The following is a 13,287-nucleotide window of genomic DNA, read 5'->3' on the forward strand; positions in this document are numbered from 1 at the left end:
TTGTCTTAAATTGGGAGTTGTCTTAGATGAATAAATATGAGATATTGCAAGTAATGACTTGAGTAAACGAATTTTAAAGCCTTTTTTATTTAAACCAATGCAAGCTGCTTGTATAGATGAGACCTTAGGTGAAAGAGGTGTAGCTTTAAGAAATGAACCCATTACATATAGATTAGATGGCTGAAGTCATTTCTCTGATCCTTTTGTCCTCCTTGGGTATAGCAATAGGAGATTGTCTACAGAATTCTCCAGGTAGGCTATAATATAGGCTTTTTCATTCAAATACTTTTCTTCAGCTAAGTGAATTTTATTAATTAATGTTATGATTTTATGCAGGGATAGAGTTACATCGACCAAATCTGTTGTTGGGATTGATAATTCGCCAAAAAATGAAGAGACAGATGAGCGCTGTTACGACCACTAGCAGCACTAGCTTTGTGGATGAAATTCCAGAAAGTGTCCCAAGCAGCTTGCCGCCAGAAAAAAAAAGCAAACCATGCAAACCTGAAGTTTCTCAAACTGAATTGGTATTAGAAGAGGAGGAAGAAGAAAATGATTTTTTTAATTCCTTCTCAACTGTGCTGCATAAGCAGAGAAATAAACTCCATCAATCTAATACAGAAGAAAATCCAACAGTTATTGAACCTTTAGTAGAAAGCGTTAAACATGAACCACCAAAGCCTCTAAGATTTCTTCCTGGAGTTCTGGTTGGTTGGGAAAATCAGCCTTCTACTCTTGAGCTGGCAAATAAACCACTGCCAGTAGATGACATACTTCAATGTCTTTTAGGTACCACAGGACAGACATATGAACAGAATCAGTCAATTGTGGACCAGTGTGAAACAGAAGAAATACCTTTATTAAATGAGCAACCAACCTTAAAAGAAGAAGAAATGGCTGTGGATGAATTTACTGCTGATGAAGAAACTAAAACTGGATTAAATGATGCAAAAGAAACTACAGATGTCAGTGTTACAGTGGATACACCAATTGAAGGGTCTGCATGTTCACCAGGAACTGCAGGAACTTTGATAGGCCTTAGCCTTAAGGGTAAACCACCAGATGTTTCTACAGAAGCATTTTTAGCAAATTTATCTGTTCAGTCACAGAGCAGAGAAACTGAGGAAGGTAAAGAAATTGACCCAAAGTGGCAGCTGTCTGACAACGAGACTGTTGCAAAAGAAGTCAAAAGAACCACAGATTCTAGCTTTTCTTCTTCTTCAAATTCAGGTAAAATTAGTGATGATAATAATGTTAGCACAGGTACTGCTGAAGGTATGGCTGCTAATATGTCTAAATCTCCACAGTTCATTAATCTTAAAAGGGACCCACGACAAGCAGCTGGACGCAGTCAACAGACTAATGCTGGAGAAAATAAGGAAGGTGACATTAGCAAAAATGAAGATAAGCAAAATATATGTGGTCATTCACAAGATAAAGAACACTTAGGAGCTTCAAGAAGTGAACAGATGGAAGTAGAAGATAAAGAGCCACCTGGAGAGAGAGATTTAAATTCATGTCAGAGTGATATTCCAGCATGTGAACCACAGTACACCAAATCTGTAACAAAGGCAGATAATGCATGTTCCTTACAAATGGAAGAGACAAAACAGTTGCAGGAAGATGGAGTGATGAAAAATATTGAAACAGTACAGTCATTTAGGAGAGGACCAGCAACAACCTCATCTCATTTTGAAACAGAAAATTCTTCTCGTTCTGAATTCACTTCCAAAATCCCCAGCTCACTTACAGGTGGAAACTTCTCATCAGTTAGGTCTCAGCAACATAGTTTCCAGGCACCTAAATCTAATCCACCTGGATTTCCGTTTCAAACACCCGTACCTCCTAACTTTCCTCCACAGAATAGCCCCTTGTTTGGATTTCCTCCTCATCTACCACCTCCACTTCTTCCTCCGCCAGGTTTTGGCTTTGCTCAAAATTCCATGATGCCATGGCCACCTGTTATTCATTTGTCAGGTCAGGCACCGCATTATGTTGGGCCCATGTCACAAGGGCCACCACTGGCTCATAAACAGCCAAGATTTGCCGGGCCAGAGAACTTTTATCAGAGTAAAGACAATAGGAGACCAGAAAGACGTCATAGTGACCCTTGGGGGAGACCAGAACATTTGGAGAGAGGGTTAAGTAGGGGGAAAAATGAGCAACATAGGCAAAGATTTTATAGTGACTCTCACCACCAAAAGAAAGACAGACATGAAAAAGAGTGGAATGCTGAAAAATACTGGGAGCAAGACTCCGAGAGGAATAGACGCAGAGACAGAAACCAGGAAAAGGAGAGAGAAAGAAAAAGCAGAGAGGAAGAACATAGAGACAAAGAAAGATTACGACTTTCACATGGTGATAAGGGATCTGATGGAAAATCCTCTAGGGAGAGTAGGAATCCAGAAAAGAAGACAGATAAACCTAAAAGTGAAGAACATGAAAAGGATAAAGAAAGAGAGAAAAGTAAGGAGAAACATAGAGAGCGAGAAAGTGAAAAGACCAGAGACAGACATCACAAAGACAGGGACCACAGTGACAGAACAAAAAGTAAAAGGTAGAAAGATGCAGGCAGTCTTTCAGCAAATCCTATTTAAGTAAACTGTTAGAGTTATGTCCTAAACTTTGTAAATGCCTGCTAGGATTGTGCCATCTTTTTTATTCAGTGTTGGTGTTTTGCAGAAACAAGTCTGTGTTTTGGTATGAAGCTGCATACCAATACTCATCCTCTTTTTTTTTCATTATACCAACTATCTCTAGACGTAGGAGTTTAATATTTTTCAAAATTTTACATTGCTGTATAGTCAAAATTTTAAAGATTTCTTTTATTAATATGCAATAAAGGCTTAGAAAATTTTAGTTGATGAAGTTGGCTTTAGTCAAGTATGCAATATAGCTACTGCCTTTGGTAATTTGTGCTCTCTTCTGTTTTAAGATGCCCAGTAATTTTAAAGTGAATTTCATACAATAACGTTTTTTTAAATTGCACTGTTTTTAAAGACTGTAGCAAAGCCTCAGAATTCACAAGCGCGCTACACAATATAAGTAATAAACTCTGTGGTGTGAAGACTTCTTTTTAAATTATCCAATAGTATAAAAAAGTAATTCAGCTGTATTCAGTAATTAGCAAATATATCCCAAGCATCTAAAGCAGTTTGTGAACAGAAATTGGAAGGCTGAGTTGTCTGAATGTTATTGCTTTAAACTGCACTTGTTTTAATAAGACGAAAAAAAATCACACTATATTCTTTAAACTATGATTTGTCTATTAATTTTCCCATTATTTTTCATGCTTCAAAAACTTGAATACCTAAGGTTGTACATTACCTTGTGTTTTGCTATTGTTTTTACTGTAAAATGTAAATATTTTAAGGAATATTTTGATTCTAAAAATGATAAAACTTTCTCACATACCTTGTGTGTCTGATTTTATGAGTGTGAAAAGCAGTAGGTTAAATTATATAACAAAAAGATGTAGAATGGCCCGTGTAACTTTGCTTACACTTCATAATTAATTGTTTTTTGAAGCACCCCAGGTCTTTAATACATAGAGGAGTCCAGATTTTGTGGTTACTGGCATCCACTGATTACTTTTTATAGAACTATAACAGTACTGTCTCTTATACTCTCTAGAAAAAGAGTATATTGCTTATTTTGTTGAATCCGGTTTTGAAATACAATTACTCTTCCATTGGACTGTTCTATTTTCATCACACATTTTTGCAGTACTTTAATCTGTTTTAATCATATTGTGTATAAAGACATTTAAGTACATTGCCTTACCTATGAACACAGCTTTTTTGCACTTTGGTGTAGAATAAATGTCTTCTTTCTAGTAACAGATACCGATTAGCATAAATTGTTAATTTGTTGAATCATTCATATATTTTAAAATAGCAAGCTATTAGCAGACATTGCACATAGCTTTGCAGCCAATTAAATAATATCAATATTAAAAATGTTATTCCAAATGAAGTTGGTGATAGCTCTTATTTAATAATATTTCTTAGGCCTGAAGCCTAATAATATGTCTCAGGCCTGAGCTGTTTCTTAGCTCAGGAAATTCCCAAGAAAATATGTGGACTATTTTATGAACTAGACATCTTGTATCAGCCCTTACTTTAAAAATCCTTCATAGCACATAGTATAGACTAAAATCAGTCTGTTATCATTGTTTGCATGGCGTGTGGCAGTTAATCGGTTACTAACCTGAATGGTAATAATATATAAACATTTTGCCTCCTTAAACATTTTAGCTGGAGTTGTCTCAACATGCAAGTGAACATGAAATTTCACGTCCTTTTGTGATAAGATCTTATACTTATAGTGCCCTTTTCTTTTATTCATATTTTGAAAAGGTAACATTTTGGTTTGATACAGTTTTGACATTCTGATTTAAACTGAAGTGGTTACATTAATTTATGTGATTAAATTGAAAAAAAAACACCTCACCAATACCTGTGGTGTTGGCCCCTGGAACTCTGCACTGCCCCCACCTTGCCCCTGTTCCATGTCTTATATAGGCTATCTTCTAATCTACCTGTAAACAGTCTACTTCCCAGTTCACTGGTACCTACAAACCACCTTTTATAATGTTTGTATCATAAAAATAATTCAGTACTAGTAAAACCAAACAGCTTCTCTGTGGCTGAGAGATTAGTATGCCCCAAATATGAGGATGGTTTGTTTGAACAATAATTTGTTGACATAATACGTCAAACAATACTTAGAAAAAAAATCATGTTTTTATGCCTTGCTGAAATCGTTATAGGACAGTTGTGGTGTTTAGTCTGCATCTTATCTGTCCTCATCTTGTCTTTTGCCCCCAGAGATCTCTGGGCCTTGTTTCATTTTTTTTTTCACATTTTCTTTTTAAAAGGTGAGTGGAAAATATTATCTCGGGTTCCTATCTGTAATTCTAAACTGAGGTGTTAAAGTCTCGTTTACTGCAGGAAAGCAGTAAAGGATAAAGCCCTACATACAAGATTGGTCCTTGCATTGCCTCCTCCTGGCTCCATAGGTCTGAATTGGGCCCTGCATGACCTTGGGGACCGGGCCCTGGGGCCCCATACCACCTTTGCCTTGCCCCACACCTGGGATTGGGCCCCCGGACCCTGCCACCCCAGCCTAGCCCTGCATGCTGAGGTCAGGCCCTGGGACTCCTCAGCTGCCTTTAGTGTTGCAGCTTATTTATTAATACCTGGCTTTCCAGAGGCTGCATTGCAAGAGAAGAGAGGAAAATGATTTTGGTTTCTTTGATTATTTGTTGGGCTGGAGCCCTGAGTAAGCAGGATGAATATAAAGGATGGTTCTGTCTTATACACACGCTCTTAGCAACTAAGGGATATCCTGGGAGACAGGACAAAGAGGAAAAGCTGAGAACCAATGATCAATTATGTCCTGATTCTCTTCCCTAGTTTACTTTGGAGACTACTTTACTAGATGAGCAATCCACTAGAGATTGCATGCCAATTTGTAGACAGTTGGAAAGCAACACACTTCAGCTATTCTCCCAGCTCTCTTGACCCAGGCCTTCAGTATAGTGAGGTATAGAATGCAGTCAGCTGTATCAGCTCTTTGTCTATTGAGAGGACCTTTGTGCTTGGGGAATTTCAGGCTGGGATATGTGGGTAGTTTTCACTCCCTTTGCATTGTCTGAGTGGTAGAAGTGTGTAATGGGAAGGAGTCTGTTCAGCAATATTGATTGTGGCCCCTTAACCTGTGAAAAATAATGTTTGGTCTACAGGCTGGATAAGCAAGACATTTCTACTTTCTGTGTGTTCTGAAGTGGGCCTGGAGCTTGCGGGTGCCAAAGAAATATTTGAAATAGACATTGAAAAATGGACCTAATTTATTTTCTCTGTGGCAGACATCCAGTTCATACTTGCTCAGTAACTTGTTCTGTGTCCTACAATAAATTCATGCAACTTTGTAGTGGAGAACACTGCAATCAAAGCATGTAATTCCTAATATGAGGGGAAACGTGGTTCTTGAGCCTCAATAAAGTGAAAAGGGAAGACAGTAGAAAACACTCATTTTGATGTAAACATTTTATTTAGACAGTAACATAATATTGGTCAATTCAAATGAAAAATTCAAACAATTGTAAACTATATGACAATGAAGAACATCAAATATAACAAAAGGGTTTTTTTTCTATTTTATTTTTCCTTATTGTTTAAGTATATAACTGGGCCTTTGCAGAATGAATTAATTTGGTCACTTTTGTGTGGGATCGCCCTTCAAATGGTTTTCACACTAGCTAGAGAATTTTGCCTCATGACTTTCCTAACTTCTGTGGGAGATCTGTGATTAAAACGCCCAGTTGATTTTGCAAAGCAAAACCTATACTGAAGGGAATTCCTGCTGTTTTTCCTATGGAACACTGTACAGATAGCTATAGAAACCAGAAATGTGTATTTTAAAACAAAAAAAATCTTGAAAGTTTTAAAATTTTCTATTACAACAGAAAATATAACTCATTCCTTGAAGGCTTTCTTCTTACATCACTGGTGACATGAAAGAGAAGCATAGATTAGTTCCATGAAAACAAATGAGAAAAAATACTGGTCTGGGCAGTGGTAAGAAGATTTATATTTACTGCTACACCTATACAGCTAAGCAAAATTAAGGGTCTAGCACATCGGTGCTCATCTTCTGGCCCTGCAGGCTATGTGAATGGCACGGGGCTGGTCTGCAGGTTGGATTGGGCCCCTGCATGCCTCTTGCTTTGCCCATACTGCCTTGGCTAGCTCTTGTGTGCTAGAAAGGGGCCATGGGGCCCCACACCAACCCTATCTGCTGGGATTGGCCCCTGGGACCCTGCACTGCCCCCACCTTGCCCCATGCTCCATGTCGGGACTCGCATCTTCCTGCATGCTAGACTGGGCATTTGGGGCCATGCTGCTGGGCCCATGTGGCTTCACACAGGTCTGAAACTTTGGTAGCGGGTGAGTTTGAGCACTCCTGGTCTTATAGGTTGTTCCAGTTAAGAATGGCTTCAATCTTAATCATTTGTGAAGAGTGTGGAATCCTGTTTTCCTGAACAGATGAATTATACCAAAAATGGATGATTTTTTTCACAGCACCTAAGTTTTTTCAGCCAGTACTGAGCCTGAAGGCATGCCCAGAGAGCCTTTAGCTGAGCACAGTAATGGAGCTGGCTCTTATTAGGCTGGTAACAACGGTTCTATTCTGGACAAGCTCATTCATTGTCTTGTGCCACAAAACTAGAGCTCTAGCTTTTTAAGGGCCATGCACTGTACTTGTTAATTACGGGTTTGCATCCTCTCTTGTGCTTTGCCTTGCTTCTCTAATTCAGCTAATTTTCTTACCTATGCACACTTCTCTCCCTGCAAAGCCCCTCTGCTGGCATTTAAATTCTTGAGCAGCTTGTGTGTCCTTGTTACGTGATTTATAGTCTCTTGCAGCAACATCAAATGAAAGGCTGTGGTCATATTTGATAGTGAGTGTTGTCAGTGAGTTTCTACCCAAGCTGTAGCAATATTTACAAAATTTACAGTTTTCTGTACTGCTGCCAATTAGCTACCAAGCATAAAGAAGCAGAAAAATAGGAAAAGCAAAGACATGCCATATTTATTATGGAAATAAGCATTTATGGTATCTCACCCAGAAGTGTAAGATTAACAAAATACATTTTGGGAAAATTGGTTTATTAAATATGAAATTTTAAAATTGGGAATATATTTCTTCCTGTCCAGCTGGGACCAGAAGCAAGATGCATTTCAAATTTGGACATAAAGATTTAAAGTCCTCAGAAATTATGTAACGGAACAAATTAACAAAGGATGTGGTGGTTTCTCTACTATTTGAAGTTTCAGTTGAGATGAAATGCTTTCCTAAAGAATACACTAATTCAACTGTAATTTTTGGTCTTGATATAGAAATAAATGTTGACATTTAATAGCCTGTGTTATGCAAGCAATTAGACTAAAACATTGTAATGGTCTTGTATGCTTCTGTCTGTCTTAGGATTAGTAATTTAGCACAGTGGTCTCCAACTTTTTTATGGTGAAGATCACTTTTTGTAAGTAAAGGGCACCCCAGGATCTACAGCCCTGGCCTCTGCCCTGCTCCCTGCACGCAACTCTGACTCCTGGACAAGCTGCTGGAGCTCTGACCTCACTCATCAGCCCAGCCTGGCATGGGTCAGCTCAGCCATGTGCGTCCTAATGCTCCCAATTTATGGAGTCTCTGACAGACTGAGATCAACTGTCAGAGGCTCTACAATGGACCAGTTGATCAAGAGCAACTTGTTGGTGACCACTGATTTAGCAGAAAAAGAATATCTATGGAGTAAGGTCTCCCATTCCAGAAACCATATATAATGGAGCAGGTTTTCAGAACAAGGTAAGACCACTAGCAAGGTGTCTAGCAAGGAGCAGCTGTGTGTTGAGCTATCTTGAAAATTTGGGGTGTCCTTTTTAGGAAGAAAAAAATCAATTCCTTTCTTACACATGTATTTTTGACATTTTTGAAAAAGCATAGATGTTTTCCCTTTAAATAGTGGCACTTCTAATACTTTCTTGTTAACTTCCAGTTGGAAGATGTTACATTTTATATTATGATGTAGTCGAAGATTATTAAAGTTTACTTTGTATAAAAGTCTAATTTTAAAAATTTGAATTTGTGAATAAAAGGTAAATTATCTCATTTTCAGTTTTTAAAATACTGGATAGATAATTGTTTTTGTATATTAACTCACCCTCACTTTTTAATGTCAGTGTGAAAAACTTTCCCAGGAAAAATAGATCTAAACCAAGATTTTTTTTTTCCAAATAATAACAAAAATTAATTTTAAATTTTTTATCAAACTTAATTACTCGTCTATGCAATTAACCACTGGAGACAAAAGTAAGTGATATGAGTAGGCAAGTAGTTACAGTAAATGAGTAATACTATTAAGCACTTTGTAGCTAACATGACTAATATACAGAGTAGAGTATAAGCCTATACTTTCATTTGTATTAGGTTTCTTCATACCCTAATGATTTTTTTCAGTTAATCCTGATTATCTCCATTATAAACATTGTAGCCTTCTGCTTTGATTAACTGAATTTTTTTAGAATCTTGAAAGAGTACAACATCTTTAATTTTACCAACTAACTCCTGACTAAAAAGTCCTGAAGTGACCATATTTACTTTCCTGCCAAGTTCAAACCCACCAAAATAACAAATGCCCCCATAATTTAAAGCAATATATTTTCCTTGTGGATCAGTATCCTCAAAGAGAACCAGATTCTCATCAAGGTACACCTTAATACATGTCTGATTCTGAGCTATAGTAATGAAATGCCATATGTTGCAACAAAGTGACTGTTTACTGTGAATTAAAGGGACAGAGATGCCTTCTCCAAGATTAACCACAATTTTTAATGTCCCATTGGTGAGACCAACTGCAAGGAAATCGTTGTCCTCATCCTCAGCTTTTCCCAGCCATAAAATTAAGCCTTCTCTCTGGCTGGTAGTAAAATTTAAAGATACACTGCTATATTGGAGGTCTCTCTTTGCATAATAAGGATCCGTATATTTGATATAAGAGTTGCCTACAAATTTTGCAGTAGAAAATGAACTTTCATGATCACAGTATCTACCTGAATACCCTAATACACAGGCACAGCTATATGAAAGTAAAATGGGATCAGGAATACAAAGAGCTTGGTGCCTACATAGATTATGTGAACAGAAAACAGATTGTTCACATGTATTCCCTATCCACTGTGGGGGGCAAGAGCAAGAAAAGACTGAATTGTGAACTTTACATGTGCCACTGTTTTTGCACACTGTGTACCCACAAACAGTTCCATCACAGTCGCCTATATTTGAACCATCTTTCGGGTCCCTCTCATTAAGTTTAAGTTCTCTGTTATTTATAAGAATTTCTCGTATACACCCGCTAAAACCTATAGGTTCATTCTCTACTGCCATTGAATTGACAAGATTTAAAGATGATACTCCTCCAACATAAAAATCTGTGTGTGTATCTAGGGCGGTCATTCCAGCACTGGCTTTTTGAGTAATGTTGATACCATCCAGATCTAGATAGCCTTCATTACCAACTCTTCCTGCCTTAAGTAGATGCCATGTACTTCCATTTGTATTGATTTTTTGAGAAGTTTGTAAGATCAGTGTTCTGTCACCAAGGTTGTAGCGCAGTTGTACAAATCCATTTACTAAGGATACACATAGAAAGTCACCTGTGAAGGGAAAAAAAAATCAACTTTTCATAGGTGGCAGAGATCTATAAGTTGAGGTTGCCTAACACCTTCCATTTTAGTATCTGTGTTAAATGTCCTTTAACCTTACCAAGCTTAGACCATTTTCTGGTCTGTCTGAAGTTTCCTTTCGTAAAGGCAGTTCCTTTGCGTCCAAAAATAAAACTAGTGAGATTGAGTCCCCCTGCATCAGTGGTTGGCAACTTTTTCCAAGGGGTGGGCTGGAATGACACCACTCAGATTGGTGGAGGGTGGGTGGACTCTCAGGGAGGAAAGGAGGAAGAGGAGCACCTCTCCACCACCAAAACACCATGTCTGCAGGCTGGATCTTGCCCACAGACTATAGATTGTCAACCCCTGGACTATGCTAATTTTTAAAACTCTTATCTTGAGATATTCTGCCACTTTCACACTTCGTAGGAGACTTGGCATTTTTCAAGGGATGACAGTTTGCCCAGAAGATACTTCAATCCTCCTCAGCTCCATCTGCATCTGTATGTGCCATCCTTACAGAACACCTGCACATACCTCATACAAGGGCATTGCATGAGCTGTTCAGGGTTTTCCTTACAATTATTCCTTCAGGGGACTGCTGTGGCTTTCGCATTGGACACTGTTAGTGAGAATATGTAGTACTTACGTGTGTGTTCTGGGTCCTTGCCATTGATATCCTAACACAGGTGTGGGCAAAATGCAGCCCATGGGCTGGATCCGGCTTGCCAAGGGATTTTGCCTGGCCTGCAGCAGGTCCCTTGGCCCCTCTTACCCAGGCATGAGGGGCAGCCCACCTGGACACACAGCAGCTTGATTCCACTTCCCATGAGCCCCAGTGGTGGCAGTGGCAGCAATGGATCCTGGCTGACTGCTGCTGTTAGTGTTGCTGCTGCTGTGGGACGTGGCCCTGCTGTCTGAGCACCCTGGCTTGCCTGCCCCACACCTACCGTCAGCAGATGGAGTGGGTGTGCAGGTTCTGCATGGGAACTGGCTAGGAACCCCACGGGCAGGGTATGCTTAGCTGGGCAGATGGGATTGCCACAAGTGGGTGGGGAGCAGCATCCAAAAGTGGTACAGGCAGCTGGGATCATGAGGTAGTGATAGCACAGGACCAGGGACAGGGCCACAATCCACTGCCCACATAGATTGGGGGTATCACTTGGCTAGGTCAGATTGTTCACTCAGTTTCCTGACTGATTGCAGAGCTTTTCCTGACCCAGGAAGTGCAAGGGCCAGCCAGAGGTTTCATAGTTTCATAGTTACATAGTTAGTAGGGTCAGAAGGGACCTGAGCAGATCATCAAGTCCGACCCCTGCCATGGCAGGAAAGAGTACTGGGGTCAAACAACCTCAGCAAGGTGTTCATCTAACCTCCTCTTAAACACCCCCAGGGTAGGAGCCGGCACCACTTCTCTTGGAAGTTGGTTCCAGATCCTAGCTGCCCTGACCGTGAAGTAGCACCTCCTGACATCTAACCTAAACCTACCCTCTGCCAGCTTGTGACCGTTATTCCTGGTCACTCCTGGTAGTACTCGGGGGACCAGGGACTCCCCCAGTGCCTGCTGGTCCCCTCTGACTAGTTTGTAACAGGCCGCTAGATCCTCCCTCAGATTTCTCTTGTGGAGGCTGAACAGGTTCAGGTCCCATAGTCTCTCCTCGTAGGGCTTGCCCTGCTGCCCCTTAATCCCCTCTGGACCCTCTTCATGTTGTCCACATCCCTCTTCAAGTGCAGCGCCCAGAACTGGATGCAGTACTCCAGCTGCGGCTTGACCAGTGCCTCATAGAGGGGGATGATCACCTCCTTGGACCTGCTCGAGATGCATCTGTGGATGCATGACAGGGTACGGTTGGCCTTCTTGACTGCATCCCCACACTGCCGGCCCATGTTCATCTTGGCATCAATGATGACTCCAAGATCCTTTTCTGCCTCTGCGCTGACAAGAAGAGAGTTCCCCAGCCTGTAGGTATGGTGCTGGTTCTTCCTCCCCAGGTGCATCATTTCACTCTAGACTCAGTCCTGGCCAAGGGAGATGATCTGGTGTGTGACTTGAACATTGAGGGTAACCTGGGTAACAGCAACCATGAAATTATCAGGATCACTGCCTGCTGCAAGGTCAACAAATCAACCAGCAGGACTGAAGTCTTGGACTTTAAAAATGCTGACTTCAACAGGCTCAGGGCATTAATAGGGGAGGTGATGTGGGACCAGGAAGGGAAGGTGAATGGGGTGCACGAAGAGTGGTCACTCAAGGATATAGTCCTCAAAGCATAAAAGAAAACTATTCCTGCAAAGAGGAAAGGTAGCAGAAGGGCTGGTGGGCCCTCCTGGCTTAATAGGGACATTGTGGTCCTCTTAAAAAAGAAAAGAGAGGTGTACGCACAGTGGAAGCTAGGGATGGCCCCAAGGAGGACTATACAATAGCGACCAGCACTTGTAGGGAAATAATCAGGAAAGCTGAGGCAGTGACTGAGTTTAGGTTAGCCATTGAAGTAAAAGACAATAAGAAATCCTTCTTTAGGTATGTAGGCAGTAGAAGGAAAACAAATGGAAGTGTGGGGCCCCTGCTTAACACCTCGGGATAGCTCAGTCAGGAAAAGCTGAACACCTGAATGCCCACTTTGCTTTGGTATTTCACTGGATCAAGGATAAGGACAAGCAAGATAAGGCTCATAGGGGGCATGCTAGGAATGACAGCCTCCCCACTGTGGATGCTGAGCAGGTGCAATACCAACCAGAAAAGCTAGACATTTATAAGTCAGCAGGACTGGATGGACCTCATCCGAGAGTGCTGAAGGAGCTGGCTGAGGTAATCATGAAATCCCTGGCAAAGCTCTTTCAAAATTTGTGGTTCACAGGAGAGATCCCTGAGGACTGAAAGAGGGCCAACATTACACTCATCTTCAAGAAGGGGAAGAGGGAGGACGCAGGCAACTATAGGCCAATCAGCCTGATCCCAGGGAAAATCCTGGAAAAGCTCATTAAAGAATCTATGTGTGATATGCTCGTGGAAGGTAAGATTCTGAACACTAGCCAGCATAGCTTTGTCATTAGTAGGTCT

At 40.5% G+C, this 13,287-nt stretch overlaps 2 protein-coding genes across 11 annotated transcripts in view; one reads left to right on the forward strand and one right to left on the reverse strand.

Moving 5' to 3' along the window:
- Positions 1 to 3,413, forward strand: part of PHF3 (PHD finger protein 3) — a 98,975-nt gene extending 95,562 nt beyond the window's left edge. For all 10 annotated transcript variants that reach the window (XM_090034518.1, XM_090034527.1, XM_090034542.1 and 7 more), the window contains one exon: positions 337 to 3,413. In XM_090034518.1, the coding sequence (XP_089890644.1) occupies positions 337 to 2,561 (2,225 nt within the window). In that variant the 3' untranslated portion in view covers positions 2,562 to 3,413. The remainder of the gene's footprint in view (positions 1 to 336) is intronic.
- A 135-nt stretch (positions 3,414 to 3,548) lies between these two features.
- The window catches only part of EYS (EGF-like photoreceptor maintenance factor), a 1,897,540-nt gene continuing 1,887,801 nt past the window's right edge, over positions 3,549 to 13,287 (reverse strand). The window contains exon 49 of the mRNA XM_090034512.1: positions 3,549 to 10,217. Coding sequence (XP_089890638.1) covers positions 9,022 to 10,217 — 1,196 coding nt within the window. The 3' untranslated portion in view covers positions 3,549 to 9,021. The remainder of the gene's footprint in view (positions 10,218 to 13,287) is intronic.

Source organism: Crocodylus siamensis, chromosome 1 (genome assembly GCF_052110815.1).
Source record: "Crocodylus siamensis isolate JL-2025a chromosome 1, ASM5211081v1, whole genome shotgun sequence".
NCBI classification, from domain to species: Eukaryota; Metazoa; Chordata; order Crocodylia; family Crocodylidae; genus Crocodylus; species Crocodylus siamensis.